Here is a 25,558-nt window from a genome sequence, read left to right as displayed (position 1 = left end):
TATACAGATCGGAGACACTGGCTGACAACTTTTGATGGAATGGAGATTTCATCAATACGAGCACTGGACACAACGTAACTTGAAGTCTGCTGACCCTCCTGGCTACGGTAGCGAGGGCGCGGAGGAGTGTCGTGCGCATTAAGACTGAAATGTGACATGCAAATCTGAATCAAAAGGAAATCAGTGGAAGGCGTTGAAAGGGCGAGGGACCCAGGGCGTGGTGGTGGCGCGTGGCGGGTGCTGGTAATGATAGCGGCTGCGCCACTTGGTTGCCGCTGTCGTCACGACTCAACCTGCCGCAGAGACCCGCCAGTCACGACCTGGCCCGCCCACAGCCACTGACCGCGCCACCCATCACCAAGCTTCTGCCTTCCTGACACGCCCTCCGTCTATCACGCTACGGCCCACGCTACGCCCCGGGTGTCAGTGTCCTGTCATTGAAAATGCCGGTTTCACTTGGCTTCAAACCCTCACTTGGGAGAACCCAACCCTCCTCCCCTGCCTTAGTCCGCGTCCTCTGCTTGCAAAAAGGTACATCACACACACACACACACACACACACACACACACACACACACACACACACATAAATTAATTTATATATGCCTACAGGCCTGCTTACACAGCTACCTTTTTTCTTTTTTTGCTTTTGGCTGTAATAATTACTTGTGGTTTGATCAAGATTTCCAGTTTGCAGTGTGTGGCGGCTTAAAGTAAGGCGCCAGACAGACGGCTTCTCTCGCAGCCTGGAGGCTAGGCGAGTGTCGGGAGCCGGCAAACAGCGGTGGGCGGCAAAATGGTGCCTCGTTCGTCACACTGTCAAGTACTAACATAATGCTCCGTTAACATTCCACGGAACTGTTTGAGCAAAGCAGCAGTGGGTCAGTGGAATCTGATTAGTCTAGCCTACGCCTAACCGCACGTTTCAGTCGAAAAAGAATTGCTGACTCCTGTCATAGTGATGTAAGGTATGCAGGTGGTGTGATGCCGCTGCTCCCGACGACAGATGTATCCGAGAGAGTCAAGGATATTCTGAGTTGCATAGCTCGTCATGTATTGAAGAACGTGGTGCAGCAGGAAGAAATTTTGTTGCAACTACGAGGTCTGTGCGAAATTTACCGTGAAATGTAGACTTTCATGGAACAGCATCATGGTTTTCCTCATTTTGATGAATGAAGAGATTATGTTTATGTACGACAGAAGATTAAGCAGATAAGCAAAGGATTATTATAAGCATGAGAGAGAGAGAGAGAGAGAGAGAGAGAGAGAGAGAGAGAGAGAGAGAGAGAGAGAGAGAGAGAGAGAGAGAGAGAGTGAGTGAGTGAGTGAGTGAGTGAGTGAGTGAGTGAGTGAGTGAGTGAGTGAGTGAGTGAGTGAGTGAGTGAGTGAGTGAGTGAGTGAGTGAGTGAGTGAGTGAGTGAGTGAGAAACGAGACCTAGGCATGACATCTTTCACGAAAGATTGACAATGTTCCTCGTCCTATGAACGCCTCCCCTCTCTACACACACACACACACACACACACACACACACACACACACACACACACACACACACACACACACACACACACACACTCACTCACTAGAGTTTCACAAGAGAGGAAAGCGAGGCAGGTTTCTTCCATCCACCTTACAGTAAGATGCTCTTTCCTGCCGGGTTCTGAGGCATCCGAGGAACCCAGACTCTCCCACAGTTCCTCACCTAAGGCGCTTCAACTTGTTTTCGAGTCATCACCGAGATGCAGTCAGTCCAGTCTTGCCTCGCTCAGTGTGTGGTTCACCCTCCGTCCTCACCCTAGTCTGTCTCCTTAGTGTGTTGTTTACTTTTCTCCTCCCTTGCTCATTTCGCTTTCAACACTTAGTTTCAAAAAGTAAGATACACTCCCCAGAAATCCACGAAATCAGTCTGTAACTAAATCAATAAATTAATCAGATGAAGGATCATGGCGAAAGGCTCGTGTCAGGATTTGGTGAAGCTTTATATAAAGGGGAAGGATGGTGTCTGTGAGAGTTAGCTAGCAGTCCTCCCCAGCCGCAAGGAAAGCCCTGTGAGCGTCGAGGCGGAGCACCGACTGTGGAGTGGGGGTGGGGGGGGGGACGGCCGAGGTGAATGAGTCACAGGTTCCATGAAGAGTGAATTTTATACCTCCTATCATCCGTAAATTTAGCTACTTGCAAATAGATTGCAGTTCTTGGATGTGTGTTATCTCTTATTTTTCTTTTAAACCATGTAGTCTTTTCGAAAAATGTTTGATGGTGGCCACGATGCTCCAGGATAGGGGGTGGGCCACCTCGCCCTGGTAAGACTTCCAGGTTTAATGTGTCACTGTTTTTTTGCTTCCACAGATGCGTGTGGGACGAGTGAGGCGGCGCAGCTGGAGCAGCGGTTGAGATCCCTCGGGTGTGAGCTGGTTACTCTTCGATCGAGACTCCCGCCTGCACTCCACCATTCCCGGCCCACCACGCCGCCCGCCCCTATAATCAACACCGCCACCACCACCACTACCCTCACTGCCTCTTCTGCTAACTCATCCTTTCACGCCACAAACAATAGTAACAATAACAATAATAACAACAAAAACAACGCCACTACCACGTCCAACACTCCGTCAGCCCCAAACACCAACCCCGCGTCCCCCTCCACAACCACCACCACAAACAATAACAAGAACGTTCAGCCCCACAACGGCACCGCCCCACTACTGCCACTCAACTTCCCCGTTGGTGGTGGCACTCCTTCATCGGGAGGTTCCGAGAGTCGTATCACGCTCAACAGCTCCAACCTGGCAGACGGCCTCAACTCCTCACAGTCGTTCCTGGCGGGTAAGTTTGCTTTTCTTGGGTACAGAGCAACATTAATCATCTCATTCCCGCCTCTTATCACAGCCACGACACCGACGGCCTAATGGTGCTTTTCCATTAAGATTCCTCACACCTACAGATGCCGCTAGATTGTAGCCTGACAGCTCCCAGTCTTTGAAATACTATAGGTCACTTGTCAAGACAGATGACGAATTGTATGGGAGTAGTAATGCGACATCTTACACACAGAAGGTTGCTTTATCCTCTCTCCCACCTCACTGGTCAGACGGGGCAGTACAACAAACTGCTTGGAAGCGCAAATGTGGCAGTCCAAAGAAGCACCCGGCAACTATATAGTTCAGATCTTACATTTAGCGTTTTATTCATTTATCGCTGATGCTGGTGAGCTGGGTCGCCATCCATCATGCGGCTCAGCAATTAGTCTTCAGCATCAGGGTACTGACCACCACGACTATGCAGGTCTGCGTCAATTAATTATGATTAACTGTTCACCACGACTATCAACCATCCGCGAGGTAGAAGCCACGCCATCCACAGGGCTAGAGGCCATGACTATTCCTATCTCTTTTCTCTCCTCCTCCTCCCCCTTCCCCTTCTCTTCCTACTCCTCACTCCATCATTTTGCCCGGAGAACGAACCTCTTGCATGATTGCAGTCGCCCTCACCTAACTGATTGTGTGATTATTTTGATCGGCGGGGTACTTACGTGCCGGCCTCATTAGCTTAATTCTACGTTTCCTTCGTCGTAACTCATTGCCGTTGTAGACATTTAGGATCATCCGTCTCCGCTCGGCTCCCAAGACGTAGTGAGACCTGACATTGCCAGACCAAGCCGACTTCTGAGCGACACAAGGCTTTAAGTACTCGTCTCTTTTGCGTCTCTTTTCCGTGTTCTCTCTTTTTTTCGTTCATATCTCACCGCACTTTACAGTCTCTCTCTCTCTCTCTCTCTCTCTCTCTCTCTCTCTCTCTCTCTCTCTCTCTCTCTCTCTCTCTCTCTCTCTCTCTCTCTCTCTCTCTCTCTCTCTCTCTCAGTTTCTTCTTATCTAGGCTCTCATTTTTCCCTGGGTTAATGAATTTATCGTCGTTTCGCTTTGATGTTAAAAAAAAATATGTTTAATATATTCGTGGTCTGGTCTCGAGATTAGATGAAGGATAGGATGCCTTCCTCTTTTTGTGTATACTATTATTGCTAATATTGTCTTTTTAGTGTGTGTGTGTGTGTGTGTGTGTGTGTGTGTGTGTGTGTGTGTGTAGCAACGTTGAACTCATTTATATTACCTACTGTCCGAAGAGAGGAAAGTAAGATGAGGATGGTGATAATGAGCATCGTGAGAAGGAGAGTGGATGAGTAGTTGAGGATGATGATAGGACTGAATGTGCTGGGTGGCGATACCTGTTTTCAGTACAAGATGATTTACTGATAAACGCACTTGGAGGAAATGATGCGGACAATTTGAATGGAAAAGACCGATTTTGTACGTGCCTTATAGATGTATACAAAAGCTCAGAAAGTTGCGTAATAGATGTTAGGGTGGCTCTACCATGTTCGAGATATCAGTATGTTGTGTTCTGTTCGCGGGAATGAGGTGGAGGCATTGGGGCATTCATTAAAGTGTTGAGTGAAGAAATGGGCGTTCACACTGCAAATGTAGAACGTTGCTCGACTGGATAAAATAAGTTGAAGCTGTGTTGGTTTGTGAATAGTTTGACCGGAAAAACAACAACAACAATAATACTCATTATAGTTGTAACAAAAAATTGCAAGTCAGCACAGCGTTAATTTATCTTTTTCGCTTGGGGAACGTTCCACACTTGCAGGCTGGGCGACTAGTCATTTAAACATATGATGAAACCTTTCTGCATATTCGTGTGTTGTTTAAAACCCATTTCTATCGTCCAAGTACCGAACAGCCTCGAAGCAGGGAACCTAAACGATACGCCTCGCCACTCAGACAGTGCGGCTTGTAGGTCGTGTGATGTATGTACGTATGTTTGTCCGATTCTGTGCTCTCACGAACATTTGTTGTGGGACAGGTAAGACCTGGCTGCTGAACCCTGTTCCCAAAGGCCCGTCAGGTATGTTGAGTAGATAATGAATGTATACAGATATTAATTCTCAGTGTGTAGTAAAGACTCCCTCGCTGGCCAGTCGCAGATGACGCCTCCTAGCTGGAGAAACCATTGAGTTGCCAGGCCATCATACTTAACACCATTTTATTCAGTCCGTTTTACATGTCATAATAGTACGAAGCAATAAAAATTCTTCCAGTCTTATTAGATAAAATAAATTATGTTCAATATGTGAAGGTTTTAATTCTAGGAACACGAAAGGTTGCGTGAGTGGTGGTGATGGTGCCACGCTGGCCGCGGTGTGGCTGTGTTCCTCCCTGCCTCAGCCCACAGTGCACCCATATTCACATATCCCCAGCCATATTATTGATGTTTATATATATATATATATATATATATATATATATATATATATATATATATATATATATATATATTTTTTTTTTTTTTTTTATTCTACCCAGGTATTACAGTCAGGGATCCCTAAATACATCATCACTCTTGAACTACTCCTCTTTTTCGTATTTCTCTCTCTCTCTCTCTCTCTCTCTCTCTCTCTCTCTCTCTCTCTCTCTCTCTCTCTCTCTCTCTCTCTCTCTCTCTCTCTCTCTTACCGTTTCTTCATATCTAGGCTGTCATTTTTCCTTTGATTTCCAAACTACCCTCCTACGGTTTCTATCTTTCTCTCTGTAACTTCATCTCAAGTTTCCTTTCTGACCGTTCTATTGCTGCTGTGGTAGACGGTTACTGTTCTTCTCCTAAATCTATTAACAGTGGTGTTCCTCAGGGCTCTGTCCTGTCACCAACTCTCTTCTTATTATTCATTAATGATCTTCTAAACCAAACTTCTTGTCCTATCCACTCCTACGCTGATGATACCACCCTGCACTTCTCCACGTCTTTTCATAGACGTCCAACCCTTCAGGAGGTAAACATATCACGCAGGGAAGCCACAGAACGCCTGACTTCTGATCTTTCTAAAATTTCTGATTGGGGCAGTGCAAACTTGGTACAGCTGCTAACTCTGTACAAGGGCCTTATCCGTCCATGTATGGAGTATGCTTCACATGTCTGGGGGGGGGGGGTTCCACTCATACTGCTCATCTAGACAGGGTGGAATCAAAAGCTTTTCGTCTCATCAACTCCTCTCCTCTAACTGACTGTCTTCAGCCTCTCTCTCACCGCCGCAATGTTGCATATCTAGCTGTCTTCTACCGCTATTTTCATGCTAACTGCTCTTCTGATCTTGCTAACTGCATGCCTCCCCTCGTTCCGCGGCCTCGCTGCACAAGACTTTCTTCTTTCTCTCACCCCTATTCTGTCCACCTCTCTAACGCAAGAGTTAACCAGTATTCTCAATCATTCATCCCTTTCTCTGGTAAACTCTGGAACTCCCTGCCTGCTTCTGTATTTCCACCTTCCTATGACTTGAATTCCTTCAAGAGGGAGGTTTCAGTACACTTATCTACCAATTTTTGACCACTGCCTTGACCCTTTTAAGGGACTGGCATTTCAGTGGGCATTTTTTTTATTGATTTTTGTTGCCCTTGGCCAGTGTCCTTCTTACATAAAAAAAAAAAAAAAAAAAAAAAAAATATATATATATATATATATATATATATATATATATATATATATATATATATATATATATATATATATATATATATATATATATATATATATATATATATATATACACACACACACACACACACACACACACACACACACACACACACACACACACACACTAAAATTACTTTCAAAACATTATGCTAACGCCACGGAAGTTTCTTAGATAAGATAAGAAAAAACCGAAGTTTGTACGACCCGTCAGGTAGTGTGCAACACGCTTTGTCAGCCTTCGTACCTCTACCATAAGCCTCAGAGAGAGAGAGAGAGAGAGAGAGAGAGAGAGAGAGAGAGAGAGAGAGAGAGAGAGAGAGAGAGAGAGAGAGAGAGAGAGCAAAATAATTTACCTCTATCAATTTATCGACTGAGTGAGTGAGTGAATGATTGGACTGATACATGAGCTACTACAGACCCTCAATCCTTTCTCTTATTTAAGATCTGGCCATGCGTAACAATCTCTCTCTCTCTCTCTCTCTCTCTCCTCTCTCTCTCTCTCTCTCTCTCTCAACAGTCGCGACTCAGGATCGTCTTTGAGGTGGAGTCAGCTCCTAGTCTCGTGGAGGCGCTGTGCGCAGCGCGAGTGGGAGGAAAAATAGTTTTCGCCAATCGTAGGCTCGTTTTTACCTTGACGAATATTAGGATAACTGGTGTGCTTTTGTGTGGATATTTTCTTTTTGAGATAATGTTTAAACATAATACAAAAGCATGTGTGAGCCAGAGTCTTAGTTTTATAAACGTTGTTATATAGCGAGAAAAGCCTCACGAATGGCATCACCTGTGAGCATGGCAGGCGCCTCGGGGGTCTCGGACAGCACTGCGGAGGGTCAGGTGTTGAACGAACCTGCCGCAGCCCAGTGTGTGGCGGCGACCCAACACTGACATGGAGACGCAACATCGCCAAACATTCTTTAACTTGTCAGGAGAGAATGAAAAGCGTCTAATGTTCGTGTGTGGGTTCAATGACAGAAGCCTGTGAAATAAAGAAAATTAAGTTCATTGCTGTTTACGTTTTTTCAAGGTACTGTACAAAAATGTCGTTGGATTTCATATCTTCGACCATAACAAGGTTGCGGAGAACCATCTGATCGAACAGGTGGAGGTAAAAACAAATGTTGTATATTTATTAGTGTCCCCTACTCTTTCAGTGCTTTATAGAAGACGGCAGCTGGCGTCATGCTATTGCCCAGAGGGTTGAAGGGGACACTTAGCATGACTTGCCGTGTCTTAAAACTTATGAAAATACACATTTTTCAATCCCAAACACACTCGACTGGAAATGTCTGCATAGCTAGAAAATAACTGCAGATTCCAACAAGGCGCACTAATGCAACTGACACGTATGGTTGTCTTTTTATGTAACAGTAATCTTAAGAATCTAGATATTATTTGTTTTTAAGGTCTGCTTGTAAACCATCAAGACTGTACGTACTACATCAAATGGAAGTCATGTACTTCCAGTTGGACGAATGCACAGCATTTTTAACTTTAGCCACAGAGCACCTGACAATGTTATCATTCAAAGCTCAAGACAAGACTACCCCAGCTGAAGGGGAGCTGATGCTCTTCCTTGTTACCTGTTATCGTCTTTTTAAGACTTGTAGGAAAGGGTAAAACAGTTATTTGACTTATGGCAGGTGTCCCAAGCACAACCATGAATTCTTAAAAACAGGGTCAGTTTTGGAAGTACAAACTCCGGCAGCAGGGAAGACCTCTTCTGGATGTGAGCGGAGCCCGGGCGGCAAGCGGCAGCTGGTGGTTGGTGTGGCGTACTGTAGTTACGGCCCGGCGCACCAGATCCTGCGACCGATACCCCGCCCAGTAATAAGTGATGAGTGCCCCCACCGGTCATCAGCGGCTGGCCCCTCCCCGCCCGCCCGCACATCCACCGCCGTGCTCGTCTCCACCACCACCACCACCACCACTGCCGCTGCCGCCGCCGCCGCCGCCGCCGCCGCCGTCACCGCTGCACTCCTCCCTCACAACTACGTTTGACCCTCCAACACTCCAGACGCTCTCTGATTTCATTCCCCTCCAGTCCCTTGTAAATTAACCTCTAAACTTTAGTGTATCCTAAGCATAAACGTCTTAGGTGTATCCTAAGCATAAAACTTCAGTGAACACATCTCAGGATTCCTGAGCAGCGTTCTCCCGTGGCCGACCGCTTCACCTGCCCGGGTCGTATTAAGGCCGTGCTGTTGAGCATTCTTCTCGCAGTGCAGGTAGCGGCCACAGGCGGTGGTGACTCCTACCCCGCCCCCCTCATGCCTCGCGCTATCCGCTTGCTCCACTGCCCTTGCCGAGTCGCCTCTTATTTTCCGGTAATCTGTCATATATGTTTTCCGTCTGTTCTTCACTGCTAGCAGATATTGCTGATTAAATTGATGATGAAGTGGTCTGCTGGACATCGGTTTGTCAAGAATCGTATATATTGTACACACAAACAGTGCACGCTTGCTTCGCCCGCAGGTGCACTAAATAACACTAAACCATACTTGGGCTCTTGAGACTTGTTTCCTGCAGTATTCCTTGAAATCTCAGAAACACACACACACACACACACACACACACACACACACACACACACACACACACACACACACACACACACACACACACACACACACACACACACACACACAAAGAGAGAGGATAAGACAATCCCATTTGCTTTCCTAACTCCTTCACGTCCTTAACTTTGTTTCCACAACTATACCTCTTCTTCCTCCTTCACAAGAATTCTGGAACACAGGAGAAACCCGCATCAAAACTGGTGACTTACAATGAGGCATGTGTGCTGATCTGTATTACCACATAATGGTCGTATATATGTGTGTATTATGAGAATAGGATAGAAAAATAGGAAGTTCTTAGGATAGAAAAATAGGAAGTTCTTCCTTGCAACCTTCTTTCCACTTCATTGCTAGCAGGAAAAAAGTGAAAACTACTCCATATCTCTCCCTTTCATTTTTCCTGTCAGCAGCGTGCCGGAGGCGGTGGGCGGAGGAGCCTTCTTTTCCTTCCCCACACTTATAACAAAGATCTATGGAATTGTCTGCCTGATCGAATAGTCTCAATACAAGCCAGCAGACGCTTTACTGTGTGCTACTCTTGTGTATGCCACTCCATTTGTCCTCGTCATTATCTGCCTCCCGCCCGTTACTCCACAGTGTCCTTCATCAAAGTATTTACGTAACATCGTCCATCCACAGTTTTCTTTACTCTACTTTGGAATGATGACGAGCTTCGGGTGTGAAGTGCAGGGTTGTGCTTATTCTATTTTCCTTTTTTTTTTTTATTATTGCTCCATACACACTTTCTCTTTGCGCGTGCGCTCATGTGTGTGTGTGTGTGTGTGTGTGTGTGTGTGTGTGTGTGTGTGTGTGTGTGTGTGTGTGTGTGTGTGTGTGTGTGTGTGTGTGTGTGTGTGTGTGATTCACCTGCGATCATTTGCTGGTCACCCAACCAGCCGTTCCCCTACCGAAAGAGCTCAGAGCTCTTAGTGACCGATCTTCGGGTAGGACTGAGACCACTGACACACCACACATCGGGAAAGCGAGGTCACAACCACTCGGGCTACATCCCGTACCTAGTTGCTTCTAGGTGTGTGTGTGGAAACGAGAGTGAGAGAGAGAGAGAGAGAGAGAGAGAGAGAGAGAGAGAGAGAGAGAGAGAGAGAGAGAGAGAGAGAGAGAGAGAGAGAGAGAGCGCTTATGCATGAATGCGTGCGTGGAGTATTCATGTGTTTAGCATATATTGCTTATCAGTCTACAACTACCATATATATATATATATATATATATATATATATATATATATATATATATATATATATATATATATATATATATATATATATATATATATATATATATATATATATATATATATATATATATACAGAGAGAGAGAGAGAGAGTGAGTGAGTGAATGTGTGTGTGTGTGTGTGTGTGTGTGTGTGTGTGTGTGTGTGTGTGTGTGTGTGTGTGAAAGCGAGAGAGAGAGAGAGAGAGAGAGAGAGAGAGAGAGAGAGAGAGAGAGAGAGAGAGAGAGAGAGAGAGAGAGAGAGAGAGAGATGTATTAAACTTCAACCATCTTTACACACACACACACACACACACACACACACACACACACACACACACACACACACACACACACACACACACACACACACACACACACACACACACACACACACATTTCAAGGACTCTGTATACAAATCACTCTCCCTGAGCTTAACGGAGGTAGTCAACCATTTTCACCAACAATTATGGGAGGTGAGATACGATCGACTAAGCAACATGGTTTTATCTTATGATCTGAGGTTTGAATTAGTAATGCGGCCGCACCTCCCTGTCCCTTGTTGATAGCATACATTTGTTCTACAAATTATATGTTACAACAACGCGTTCGCTGCTTCCTCCCGGCCCCTATACTCTGTCAGAACCAGTATTCAGGTGCCCTAACGATATGGCTGTCAGAAGCTGTTGCATGTGTCACTCCGCCTCCAGATATCGTCTTACTCAGCCTGTCGTCTTCGAGAAGATCCAGAGGCACGATAACACTTGAAAAAACTTACACTTCAGCCAGCTGGATGGTGTGCTGGTGAAGGAAGCAGCAGTGGGCAGGATTGTGTGGCCGCTTGAGAAACACGTCCTCCTGTGTTGTCGTGGGACGAGGAGGAAGTGGTCGAGAAAAACACCGATGACATCTGAAGATGCACCAATGAAAATGTGACACTTAATGGGGGAAAAAATGTAGAAGCGTTTGGCAGGTAAATAATGCTGAAAGATGACGTACCAGTATTGCCACACTGTCTGGACCATTTCCAAAATTTCTCGTGTAAGGTGGCGGTTCCCTGCTGTAGAAAGACTGGTTACTTCCCAGCCAATGGTATCTGGTCCCTTTTGCCCGGCGGCAAGAAGAGCATAACAGGACAAAGGAAAGGGAAGATAGGACAGCATAGTGGGAAGACAGACACAGAAGGGAAGAAGAGCGAGGAGAGGTGAAAGGAGAGAGGAGGGAAGATGAGGGAGGCTCGGATGGGGACGGGTTATCATGCCGGTGGCTTGCACAGTTGCCCAGCGCCGACCCAAGCCAGCAATTACCCATCATATATTAAATTCCTCAGCCTCCGGCCAACACCTTGCATGCCATCTCCTACTTCTACCACTCCGCCGACTCTATTTTCTTCCTCCTCCTCTTCCTCCTCTTCCAGTCGCTGGTAGCTTACTCTCCATTCTCATATTTCTCATCTTCTCTAGGGATGCTGGTGAGAGCAGTTCATTGTTGCAGTATTGCCTTTGTTTATAGCTCGTTGACCTTATTGTTTATGCCGTATTGATCGAGGCACTTAGTACTCCTTATTTATTGAATGCTGAGTCGTGGGAGTGGGTTGTGCGTTGTGCTGGAAGGGTCATCGGGGAGGAGGGGCCAAGACTCCTCCAGGTTTATGAATGAGGCAAGTGGTGTGGTGTCGAACGCACCTAGTGACTTGGACTCCACCCGCTGTCTCTATCTTGAGTTTTAGTTTGTTTTTCGCCATCTGCTGTTGTCATCGAGTGTTGTTCTTGTTGGTGTCTTTTCTTTAGCACATCTGTCATAGTCGCTTGATCCTGCCACCTGTTACTTCCATCTCATTACAACACTTACTGCTTTCACTTGTTGCTGCCGCTTCCTGTTATCCAGCTTCCTCCTGCATCCTCATGCTCCTTTCACCTGTTATTTTCACCTGCTATTAGCAAACATTCACTGCCGTACTGCCTTCCTCTATTAATTCCATTTCATGCCTTCGGCTGTCTGCCTTGAATAGCACCAATATTTTTTATCATCGCAGTGTGCTGCTCCCCCTGCCTGTGCATCTCCCTTTACCAGTCCACCCCGTTTCCGTTATCCACCACCTCACAGTTTGGTCGATGTGCCTCAAACACGAAACATGCAAAATTACCAGGTCAGTTCATCATCTTCCCAACTGAGGGTCGTAACTTAGGCTAATTGTACCGTCACGCTTGGGAGGAGTCACTTTGAAGACTAACACTAGTCACGTGTGAATATTCAGACAGGGGAAATGCATCATATTCATGTTAAGTGAGTTGAAGGTGGGTTATTTGTGTGAACATACGAGAGTATCGGGGAAAAAATCCATGGTCTTCGTGGACAATAGATTGCCTGCGGGCATCCTCTTGGTTAAATAACTTGTTTTGATTACAATCATAGCAGGGGTCTGCCTCGATACAGACGTTAATGCATGTGGGAGGGGAGGCAGGCGGCACGCGCGCACACCTGATGGAACGGAACAGAGAGAGAGAGAGAGAGAGAGAGAGAGAGAGAGAGAGAGAGAGAGAGAGAGAGAGAGAGAGAGCGTGCGTGCGTGCGTGCGTGCGTGCGTGCGTGCGTGCGCGCGCGCTCTTGCGATGTAATTCCACTAAGCAAGTTGAGGCTGGAATCTTCACCGTGCCCCGCTAATTTCATCAGTGATTGTTTCTGATTGAGTCTCTATTGAAAAGCAATTAATTGAAAGTAGTCTTTATAAGTTTTTACGTCCCACTGATAGCATCCTACAATTACTGCCGTATCAATGCTTGCACACACGCACACACGTTATCACTATCACCACCCCCACCGCCACTGACCCTTAAATCCAAACCTCTCCCTCCCAACCCCGAGACTCCTCGACACCTGACCACGGCCAGCAGCACTTGCTGGCGAAAATTATTTGGCAAGCTAAGCACACGGCTGTCACGCACACTGTCATAATTATTGAGTTACTGCTTTGACTCGTTCCTAAGTAATGACACCTTTTTGTAGCAGGCCTTGAGAATAGAGATATAGCGACGCCTGACTCCCTGCGCCATGAGGACCAGGCAGAGCTTGCAGGCAGGGAACACGCTGCGCCGGGGAGGGTGTCTTGCATCCCACTTCTGGTCCGCGCCACTGACCCGTGACCGAGCAAGAAAAAGTACTTACGTTGGGGGTAAAAAAAAAAAAAAAAGTACTTAATGTCTTGATTTTCCTACTGGAGTGGAAGTGAGTCATGTTCCTTCCCCCCAGTGTTTGCGGCGAGAATACTTGAGAGAGAGAGAGAGAGAGAGAGAGAGAGAGAGAGAGAGAGAGAGAGAGAGAGAGAGAGAGAGAGAGAGAGAGAGAGAGAGAGAGAGAGAGAGAGAGAGGAAACGGAGGGGGGGGAGCGTTGATGGATACAAAGAAATGATTAAATGACAAAAATAAGTACTTGTAGGTCTGAAACATTTCTTAAATGCTCATAAGCCAAACGGTATATGTTCATTCTTCCCAAATCATTTAGGATGTACTCAGCACATCACATGGCCAAGTAGTGTTAAAAAAAAAAAAAAGCCTGTTTCGGCCCTGCAGGCTAAATGCTCGTCCCTAAACGGAGACAAGCATCACATCATTCTTCAAGATATGCAATACTTTTGTTGTTGCCCTTTTTTGACGGAAAGTATCTGCAGTAGTAAAGGTAGTGGTGGGAGCAACAGCAGGGACAGCAGCACCAGTAGTAGTAGTAGTAGTAGTAGTAGTAGTAGTAGTAGTAGTAGTAGTAGTAGTAGTAGTAGTAGTAGTAACAGTAGGAGCAGCAGCAGCAGCATCAGCAGCAGCAGCAGCAGCAGCAGCAGCAGCAGCAGCAGCGGTAGTAGTAGTAGTAGTAGTAGTGGTAGTAGTAGTAGTAGTAGTAGTAGTAGTAGCAGTAGAACCAGTAGTAGTAGTAGCAGTAGCAACAACAACAGTAGTAGTAGTAGTAGTAGTAGTAGTAGTAGTAGTAGCAGTAGCAGCAACAACAGTAGTAGTAGTAGCAGCAGTAGTAGCAGCAGCAGCAGCAGCAGCAGCAGCAGCAGCAGCAGCAGCAGCAGCAGCAGCAGCAGCAGCAGCAGCAACGGCAACAGTAGCAGTAGTAGTAGTAGTAGTAGTAGTAGTAGTAGTAGTAGTAGTAGTAGTAGTAGTAGTAGTAGTAGTAGTTGTTGTTGTTGTTGTTGTTGTTGTTGTTGTTGTTGTTGTTGTTGTTGTTGTTGTTGTTGTTGTTGTTGTTGTTGTTGTTGTTGTTGTTGTTGTTGTTGTTGTTGTTGTTGTTGTTGTTGTTGTTGTTGTTGTTGTTGTTGTTGTTTCTCTTGCTGTTCTTGTTCATGTTGCTGCTGTTGCCGTTGCAAATATTTTTGTTCCTGTCGTCCTCATCGTTGTTGTAGTATGTAGGAGTCATTATCAGAATTGCGATTAATTAAGTCATTCTTTCATCGGCCCCCGATAAAAGTTAGTGGAAGCATGCAAGGGCCTGTAGTCTTCTATAGGTATTGAAAATGTTCCTATTATGAACTGTGACGAACATACGACACTCAATGGTTTTACGTTTTAGTTTCTTGTACTGACAAACATGGAGTCAAAATAATAGCAGATAGTCATTTCAGTTGCACGGTTTCGTTAGAGTCTTCTAGTAAAGGACACAAAACTTTCAAGGGAATCCGACACGCGGTAATTCATCCTGAGATCAAAGGCAGGTGAGGATAAGAGGCGGGGATCGCCAGGAAAGGCTGACAGAATCCTGGAGATTCCTGGACCCAGAAGGGAATGGATCTGCTCTGCTTCCCAGCGACCCCAATATCTTTGTGAATTATCGGCATTGTAGGTTTCTTCCCTTTCGTGAAGTAGTGGGTTTTCATCAAACATGTAACCGTACTGTTGGTGACAGTGCTTGACCAACTGACAGTTGGTCGAAAGTCGTCCCTCTATTCCCACCGGAGCCTGACTAGTTTGGGTAGTGTGGCGCCGAGGCAAGGGATAGAATTACAAAGTGTCTGTCTGGCCAGAAGCAGCACTCACACCCCCTGCGGCAGGTCTGCTTCTGGGTACTTATTGAAGGTGTTAACGACGACGTAGGGCGCACAGGATCTCAGTCTTTTGGTGTGTCGAAGTGGGGGCGAGGCACCTCCCTTGATGGCGGGATTGTTTAGGAATGATCAAGTTAGGCACGGCGTTCATTTAGTGGTCAGCAGCTCTGCATTATCAATCTAATCTTCTTATCATTCTTATGATTGGTTTTAGGCAAGCTTTGGTTACTTAGGATTTCATGGAACATATGATATTTTTTAGCAATCACATGCATCGTAACTTCTTTTTATTTCATTCCGATCCACACCAGCGTTTTTTCTCCGTTCCGTTTTTTTTTTTTTTCGTCGGCATGTAAATATCTCTCTCTCTCTCTCTCTCTCTCTCTCTCTCTCTCTCTCTCTCTCTCTCATATATATATATATATATATATATATATATATATATATATATATATATATATATATATATATATATATATATATATATATATATATATATATATATATATATATAGCGTTCGCTATCTTCGCTATGAGACCCCCTTATCCACGGCATAATTTTGACCGTTTGTCTTTAGTGTGCAAATTATGTTTCCTTTGATGTTTTTTTTTCCTTCAGTAATGTAATATTTTTACAAGTATTTGTTGAAAATAACTTCCTCTTAATCAAATTCTTGCGACTGAGAGACCATTTTGGTAAAGGCTGTGCAGAATATGGTATAGTCATTTTTTTTTTTTTTTTTAACAGTTAGTAGGTTGTAGAGGTCGTGCCAATATTCAGCAAGAAATACAGTGAAGGTGGCACCGGTCTTTCTCTCCGCCCCTCCCTCCGCCGCCGGTGACGAACAGAGGCTGGGGTAAGGTTGAGGGGGTGGGGGAGAGAGTTTGAGGGGAGGCGCTATTTATGCTACCTGATGACTTGACCGGTTTTTTAGTACCATAGAATTCATTATTTCATGCTCTTTACCTTCTCATTCCATGCAATTATTAACGGATGGTGCACAGTTGAACAGTTTGACGTGCCATGAAACGTTTCTGGAAGCTCGAGAATTGATCTTTATTAGGAGACGTTTGTATGTGTTTGCGGCAAATCATGTTGTTTAGGGTTCAACGTGTCGTTACGGAGACACGAGGGACGGCCAGGCAGAAGCGAGGTAATTAACTAGGTGTGGTGTGGTGGTGTGTGGCAGCCCAGAAGCCAGGGGCGGCGGGTCGGGCAGCGCCTCACTCCCTCACTGTAACAAGTACCCGCAGCACCGTCGCCACCACACGCCACCGCATACCATCACATACCTCTGCACCAGCTAACACCACACGCTCACCACAACACTCACCATCACACATCACCACGCTAGTCGACACTTCATACCTGTCCATCACCTGTCAATACATACAACCGTCACATTCCACATACACAACTACACACACATCACACTACTTCACTGGGTGCTCTGCACACCCACAGGCGCAAGAGCAGAGCGGACACGCATGCACGCCCTCGCGCGCGCGTCCACACACACACACACACACACACACACCACGGTTTTAGCTGCTGAGCGTAGACAGTACACCATGTCGATCATTTGTGTCTTGACGGAAGTGAAGTGAAATGTAAAACGTCTGAAGAAGTGCTGTGTGTGTGTGTGTGTGATAGAAATTAACTCGTACAGATTTACGAATGCATCGGAAAATTTCCTTGAGTGTGGGCCGCAGTGCCTCGGGGAGTACGTTGCGAGTGCTGCCGAACTGTATCCGGGACCAGCCCTGCCGCCAGCCCTGCCCTCGTTTCCCCCCCTTTCTGAGGAAGTGACGTTGGGAACAATAGGGGATGCCTGCTTGTGGGCCGCTGAGGTGAGAGTTAATAGGATCCCACAACTAATGTGACTCCAGCCGAGCCCCAACACAACCCGCTTTTCTCCTGCCTTCTCCAAGTTCAGTCTCCAGACCTTTCCATCCGCCGAGCAGGATGCTCCGCTGTTGGGATTGAGTATAACAAATAAGAACCCTGAAAGTGTGTTTGTATCTTTTGAATCTGAAACTGCTTGTCACTAATGTGGTTGACGTCTTACTTGTAGTGATGGCACAAGATCCGACCCCCATCGTGAAAGTCCACGGATTATACTTTGGTGTTCCATTGCATTTTCTTGTGGTGATTGTGTGTGTGGGGGGGGGTGAAAGGCCTTGTTATGTTGTGTTGCAGTAACAACCGCTAAAGCAAATTTCGTCATCAGCGGAAAACTAATGGCTTCTCGTTGGGTTACAACACCAGGTTTGGTTGAAAGTTTAATGTGATGACCCTTATTGTGGTTGTGTACCTTATCTTGCCTAATGTAAAGTAAAAAAAAGCTAAGGATTAAATGTTACTCAAAATAATGGGATTCTGAGGGTGAGGCTTTCCATGAATTAAAAAAAAAAAAATAAAATAAATAAATAAATAAAAAAAAAAATGAATAAATAAAAGCCACTTAAAACAGCCGAGTCGGAAAAGTCACGATCTTTGGTGTATAGTTAGTGTGGCTCTTGCATAGCTTCCGGCAAAACAGGAAGCTGCGCTCATCCTCCCCTCGCGGGTGATACGCGAGACCGTGCCGTGCTGTGGGTCCCTCAGTGTCAGTACGGGAATCAGAGACTGCGGAACGCTCTCTACTGACACCTCATTCCAAAACTATGGGTTTTCATGCCTCATGGTGTTTCGGTGCCAGTGGAAATATTGTTTATGCCGAGTATCTCTTGCAGTGAAACTCGTGGAAATGAATGCTGAATGACGCATTGTGAAAGTAAGGATGTGAGAGAAAATATGTTGTTTGCCTTATTGTTTCATGGTTTGTGGATTTTCTCCGAAAGTATCATGGAAAAAAAAAAAAAACAGGAAAATGTTAAATTTCTCCTGAAATTTAGGTACAGGTGGTGACGTGAGGTTGGGCCGTGGAGGCATTGAAACCACGTCGTGAGAACATAAAGAACCAATCGTTCGTAAGCCATAGAAGGAAAACTAGATTGTTTGGTTCCATACATGATGTATCTATGTCATTGTTGGGCGTGGGAGTTTGTAGAGGACGTCTTAAGGCAGCTGACATAAGTCGCACGGGGATTACGATGGCTGCCGCAGAGTACTATAGGAATGCGTTGTGTATAATGTCCTGAGCATGTTCCGAGACACACAATGTTAATGCAAATACTTTTAAGGAAAAAATGTTAATGAGTCACTCAAAGAATTCGATAAGACCTCTCGAAGGCTTTTTGTTCCTTGACATCAGGGCAAGGCACTGCGACCACCCTAGCGTGTGTGTTTGCCATCAGGGTAGCCGTGGCAGGGCGGGGAGGGAGGGGGTTCTTCGTTTACCTGGGCCACACCTGGCAGCGGGAGTTGCTACCTGGCCGCCATTCCAGCCTCCCCCTTCACCAGAACCCGCCTCTCAAGCCTCCCTCCCAGCCTCTTTCGTGTCAAAGGGAGTTACCTGTGATGGGTTTGAGTGGAAGTAATTGACGTCCTCAACGATGACATTCGGGTGTTTTATCATTTCCAGAAGTTGCTGACATCACACTTGTATGTAATCTGATATTTACTTTAGTGTTTTCAAGATGTAGAAGGAAATTAGACTCTAGAACTGTCATGAATTAAAAAAAAACTGGTGGAAGGAGGAAGTAAAGTCGTGTTTTGTACATTCATCGACGTATCCGAGAAAATAATTAAGAACTACGACAAATGTAGTACAAGTTTTTACGTGCGAACCGATCATTCCATGTGATTTAAGTGTGTTAGAAGAGCGAAACTTTATTCCCCGGTTAGTTGATAAAAATAAGTGTTTCTTAATCCTTAATATGTATTTCCCCAACAAACTGAGTGGCGATCACACTTCATTTGCCAAATTTATGTATTATTTTTAACAGCTTCATGTGCGTAAAAAATAACAGCTTTTGGATATGATAAATGACTTATGGATTGCACTCCCATTAGACTTTGTGAGGCCAGATTCCGTCATTCATTGGAAATAGGTGTTTGTCCATCACCAAGTGCCAGTGACAGGAGGATCAAGGTTTTGTTTTCCTTGGTGTCGAGCTGCTTTTTGTTGATAGGGATCCTCGTACCTACCTATTGTGGTGGCGATGGTTGGCAGCGGCCAGTACATGTGATACAGCATGAGCGCTTCCCAGGAGGAGCAGGAGGCCTAGTCTGAAGGGTCGTAAAAACTAGAAGTCTGGAGAACACGAAGAGGATGCACCGTTGGGCGGGACCTCAAGGGGCGGCGACGGTGGTAAGAAGGGCGTGAGAACCTCGAGGGACCGCCAACAGTAATCATCCAAGGAGTCACCCCGCATCATGGGTCCTTCAGAAGGACTCGCTCCCCTTCACAAGTCGCCCGAGGACGACATTTGCCCGTCGCCACCCCTTCACACGCAGCCACATTCGGGCAGCGATAGCAACCCGCCCGTACTGGAGCAGATAAGCACGACCGTTCATTCTTCTATCACTTTTCAAAGTATCTCACCAATAGCCTGGGACTTCCAGTCGACCCAACAAGTCACGCCGCCGCCTATTCTCCTCTACCCAGAAGGTAAATACCACCCGCCTCAATTGTACCTCTTTAGCTGTTTCATCTAGTCTGCGCACTGGAAACGCCCTTTTCAGCACAACAGCCTGCTTACAAGTCCGGCATGGATGGTTTGTTTGATTTGTATTGATTATACAAGCAGTGACTAAAAGGCTTTTTGTATGAGGGATGATCTATTTCATCATGTCTAGTTACAGTATTTGTTTATACCCTTTCTTAAATACTGTAATGAATATACATACACCTGTGCTTATCCAAGATGAAGATAAAGTTGCAGCATCTTACAGCAGTTATTATTTTTCGTTATCTGACAAATTAAGAGCACAAATCGTGTGTCAAAGAAAGAGAAGTGTTATTCATTGAGTCTCGTCAATAATTGATCATTACAATGTATCCTTATGCAAATTAAATATAACCGCTATTTTTGTACCCCTATGAAAGGTCTTGAACTTAAGTGATTCACTCAGTGACTTCTTGCACCTCATACATTGCCTGTCTGCAAACTTTCTAAACGGCGGGAGGTTTTCAAGGCAGCCAGCAGAGTTCAGTCCTCCCTGGAGATCATTCACACACACCACACTATGTGGCACGCTTCTGCCCGGTGATCTTGCCCGTGCCTGTCAGTATGCATGCCTGTCCTGTCCCGCCTCGGGAATATGATAACAGGGGGAATGAATCCACGAGTGCTGTGAATCTTAAATAATGCTTTTGTATTTGGTGAGTAGCAACATCGTCTTCTGAACTCTACACATATACTAGTAGCGTATATTGAAATCGTTGAATTTAACATTGAAAAAAAAAAATGCGATGATAGTTTTGTTATAAGAGGTCTTTCATAGAGTAGAACCTCACTCAGCGCAATGATCAGCCTCCACGCAGGGAGTAAGGGACTTGGTGTGCACCCCCCCGTGCACCACATGGCTGCCGCGATCACCTGCTGCCTCCTTACGATACTCATCATGTTTGGCTTTTTTTTTCTAATTCAAAGAACATCGAGAAGCAGCAGGCAGGTAGAATGCTGGAGTCCTAATCTAAATATAGGAAAGAAAAGAAGAAAAAAAAAAAGAATGTGATATATTTAAATGTTTATGTGAAGCTTGAAGCGCCGTACAAAGATTGTTGCAAGATTTACGCGAATCGCCTTCCTTCTCACTGGATTACCTTATTGAGCTGGACTTAGTTATTCCACCTGCACGAGGGCTAAGAGAGTCGTAAGAGAGAAGGTAACAAGTTAAGGCTAAGGCTGATGTTCTAGTCAAGGTTCAATTTCATAAACATCCTACTTCATAGCCCCTTGTAAATACGAACCTTTTTTCCTTTCTTTTTTTTTTTTAATCTTAATTCAGGGAGCTACATGAACGTGTTGTGGTGGCGTTGTTCCGTTACTTGGGCTTCCACTAGACTGATATAAATCAAGGGAGGCATTGGAGAACAAGCGAAGGGCGGAGGCCTCAGTCAGGATCCATTTGTGACTCAGTATCAACCAGCCGCGCCTGTCCATATTGGCTGGTTTTGTTCCCTTCCTCATTGACGCCAAGCATCTCCACTATCAGATATATCATCACGGGAGGTAGTTTTCACTTAAAATTTTCCTTAACATTGATGGTGTAAACACTTCCCTCCCTTAGATATATTTCTCTAGTATTTTACACACACACACACACACACACACACACACACACACGTCTATTTGCGATATATATATATATATATATATATATATATATATATATATATATATATATATATATATATATATATATATATATATATATATATATATAATTTTTCTATTTATTTATTTATTTTTTTCATGCTAGCAGGAGGTTCTTCCCTGGAACGCCGTATTACCCTGCACCATAAGTATTACTGACATGGGCCAATTGGCAACGCTAAGATCTATTTTCACTCTCCCTCTGACCTCCAAACGCGAGTAGTAGAGACACATTGTGCTGAGCGATCAGTCATAGTAGAGTTCTTGCTTGCGCAATAGGATGTTTTCATACGAGTTTGTCGTCCTAAAACGGCTGTTGCTGATACCCCCACCTTTACCAACACACCACCACCACCACCACCACCACCACCACCACCACCAACAACAACAACAACAACAACAGCAACAACACTAAGAAAAAAAGTTTCTGTTGGAGTTCGACAACACAATTGAGAGTAAGCAATCTGAAGTCATTGAGGTCAGGCGAGGATCCGAGTGACGTGTGCGGGATAGGGGTGGCCGAGGTTGAGGCCAGGGCGGCTCTCTTTTAAGATACACACAGCTTGCAAGGAGGAACGACCTCACCTTTAAGAGACCAGACGAATATGCATTTGATTTCTGCGAGGAGTAGAATGCCAGATCGTGGAGGCTTGTAGGAAAAACTTTGCTGTGGAGAAGAGGGCCTGGCATGTTAGAGTTGTTATGCTGATTCGGACGTGTCGCGGTGTCGCCTTCCTCGTCGCTTCAGGGTCCGGTTGTGAGCTGCAAACCTACATACATAGATTGGTTGATTAGTGTACATATTTGCTTTCCGTCATTCGTTGCCTCTCTCTCTCTCTCTCTCTCTCTCTCTCTCTCTCTCTCTCTCTCTCTCTCTCTCTCTCTCTCTCTCTCCTATATTAGCAAGTCCTATCTCTATTATTTTAGATGTAATTTTATTTTTTTTTTAATATAAACACATAATCTTACATTCTTTCGTATCTTCACTCTTTCATATTTTCTCTCTTCTCTCGCTTTACATTAAGATTCTTGTTCCCTCTCCTCCTTCCCTGCACGTTTCCCCTCCTGCCCTCTCTCCCGCCGCCTCACGCCTGTCGCTTCCCACAGATGTTAGCTGCGTGAAGGGCGGCATGACCGGTGGAGTGCAAGAAGTGGAGGACCTCATCCACCTGGCTGGTCCACTCACAGAGGACGCCGTTCTCAAGACCCTCCACGCCAGGTTCTGCTCATCTCACTATTTTGTAAGTAATGGTATTGATGGCGGAGATTATGGACAGTGTTGGAAGCTAGGGGCAGGATTTTCTCACACACACACACACACACACACACACACACACACACATATATAAATATATATATATATATATATATATATATATATATATATATATATATATATATATATATATATATATATATATATATATATATATATATATATATATATATATATATATATATATATATATATATATATATATATATATTAAAGTACACAGAGAGAGAGAGAGAGAGAGAGAGAGAGAGAGAGAGAGAGAGAGAGAGAGAGAGAGAGAGAGAGAGAGAGAGAATTTCTTACAAGTATTGACATGGATTAGACGTGGTAGACAAGTTTTCTCCTGGCCATAAACCTCACCCTTGCATACCTCAACCCCCCCTCTCACCGACACATAATTTTACCTAGATTGGCAGCCTTCTTCCTTACTGTTTTTTTTTTTTTTTTCCAGTAAAACTCCTTAATATTACTCTGCACTTCAGTATAACCACTTAATATTGAAACCCTATAACAATCACACTGCCTTTTTTTTTATTCCGCTATGGTTCTCTTTACACTAAGAAAATAATTACATTTCCCATTCATTTCCCAAGTAGCCTTATAGTAATTTACTGTTGTAGATGAACTTCCACATTACATCAACAAGTGGCAGTGTTTGAGAGGACACTTAGCATTCCCTCCCCACATGATTCTTGACTTGACTATCATGTAGAGTTTTGAGCCCTTGGGATTATGTTTCACCCTGAGTAGCATTGGACTGTCTTTGAATAAACCACGCCCACATTTCCTCCTTCGCGGTTATATCGCAACCCGTGAAGGCAGCCTCACTGAGATGACTGCGGCACTTCCTGACTACGTGCCCCAGTTGGGGGAACTCCCACCATTACCTTTCTGTGTCAGGGAGAAGATGGAATATCTCTCTCTCTCTCTCTCTCTCTCTCTCTCTCTCTCTGATATTAGGAGGGGATGCATCACTTCTGTGACGTCAGGTAATATATTTCAAGATTGGTCTTTATCAGATATAGGCCTGATGAAAAATAGTTACCAGATTTACCTTTCTTACACATTTCTGGGATAATTCATTGTTGTAAATGTTATAATTTAATTTCATGTGTAAGTCATACAATATCAGTTTTTGCAGTGCCAAGGAAGCATTTCTTTCTCTTCACCTCTAAGGAAGAACGGCATCATAGATAGCTCTCACACATTAACAAAGGAAGCTGAGAGAGGTTATGTCTTAGGTCAGAGGTGAAAGAGCGAGGGAGGTACCCATCCTCAGCAAACAATACCCCTCTGCTACTGTTACCTCTCTCTCTCTCTCTCTCTCTCTCTCTCTCTCTCTCTCTCTCTCTCTTCTTGTATGTGATTTCCTACTTTCTATCATTCTTTTTCATTTCCTGTACCATACCTGTATTCATTCACACAGGCTAATATTAATTGATATCTTCTCTCCATATTTATTTATATTCTAATTTATTCATTTATTTTCGGTGTGGTATAGGGTGCATGTTCTCTCAGCCATCCCATTGAAGGGGGAGTGTCAGTATGATACATATAGATGGATGGTGTTCATATACATAAAGAAGTGTAATCAAAGAGGGAGAAAATTTAATGATTGCTACAAAGTTTAGGGGTCTCTAAAGCCTAAACCATTCTATAATTTACAGACTAATGTGGGTCCAATCCTGTTGTCGGTGAACCCTTATCATGAGGTGGGAAATGCCCTCACCCTCACCTCCACCAGGGCAGCCGTCCAGAGTCCCCACCTCCTACGGGTCGTCCACGAGGCAGTCCGTCAGCAGAGCGAGACAGGCTACCCACAGGCTATCATCCTCTCAGGTAACTTTTGAGATTTCCAGCTTGGGTTATGGGTTCCTCCATATTTTTCTTTACTGTGCTATGAGTCACAATACTTTCTTTTATTGGTTCTTACTAGTTACAAAAACAAATCACCTACTTTGTTGCTTGATGAATTTGAAGCAACAGCATGCATTTAAGGTTAATCAAAATTTGAGTTGCCCATGATGACCATTATGGCTGACTTTGCAGTCTTATGTACCTTGAAACCTTGCCAGGAGTTTAATATCTTGTCATTGATAATTTTCTTGGTATGTATTTTGATACACAAGGTATACACATCAATATACAATTTGGTGGCAATTGAGCAAATCACCTGGTTGATTGAACAACTGGCCAACTTCCAGCTGGGTAACAAGAACTGGTAGCCATTCAATTAGGCAAAAGGATAAGTTAGAAACAGTCAAATAGGCAAACAGATTACTGGAAAGTAACAGCTGAACAACTGGACAACTGCCAGACAGTTAACTGACAACAGAAACACAACTTGGAGATAGTAGGTTGGCAGGTTTGATGGCTATTGATTGCCAGTCAGTAATAGTTGAGACCTGGCAGTAGCAGATCACATGCTGTCCACCATATTCAATCTGCTACATCACCTATTGACACTACTCAGAACTGGAACTATAGCTGAATTCTTAACCTCACAAGAAGCAAAAGGTAAAGTTGTTTACCCATGATTCATCTTCATTTATACAAGGGGTAGGACAAGAGGAAATTATATTTATTAGAAATGTGACCAATGGATCATTTAATAGTAGTCATTAGAAAATGGCAATAAAATATAA

At 44.6% G+C, this 25,558-nt stretch overlaps 1 protein-coding gene across 2 annotated transcripts in view; it reads left to right on the top strand.

Moving 5' to 3' along the window:
• Nucleotides 1–25,558, top strand: part of LOC135099907 (unconventional myosin-IXb-like) — a 111,899-nt gene that overhangs the window by 64,378 nt on the left and 21,963 nt on the right. For both annotated transcript variants that reach the window (XM_064002590.1, XM_064002591.1), the window contains exons 2-4: nt 2,348–2,824; nt 22,745–22,878; nt 24,581–24,752. In XM_064002590.1, coding sequence (XP_063858660.1) covers nt 2,348–2,824; nt 22,745–22,878; nt 24,581–24,752 — 783 coding nt within the window. The remainder of the gene's footprint in view (nt 1–2,347; nt 2,825–22,744; nt 22,879–24,580; nt 24,753–25,558) is intronic.

This window comes from Scylla paramamosain, chromosome 4, assembly GCF_035594125.1.
Source record: "Scylla paramamosain isolate STU-SP2022 chromosome 4, ASM3559412v1, whole genome shotgun sequence".
Taxonomy (NCBI): domain Eukaryota; kingdom Metazoa; phylum Arthropoda; class Malacostraca; order Decapoda; family Portunidae; genus Scylla; species Scylla paramamosain.
Note: the sequence above shows the minus strand (reverse complement) of the source record. Positions and strands in the feature narration are given on the sequence as shown.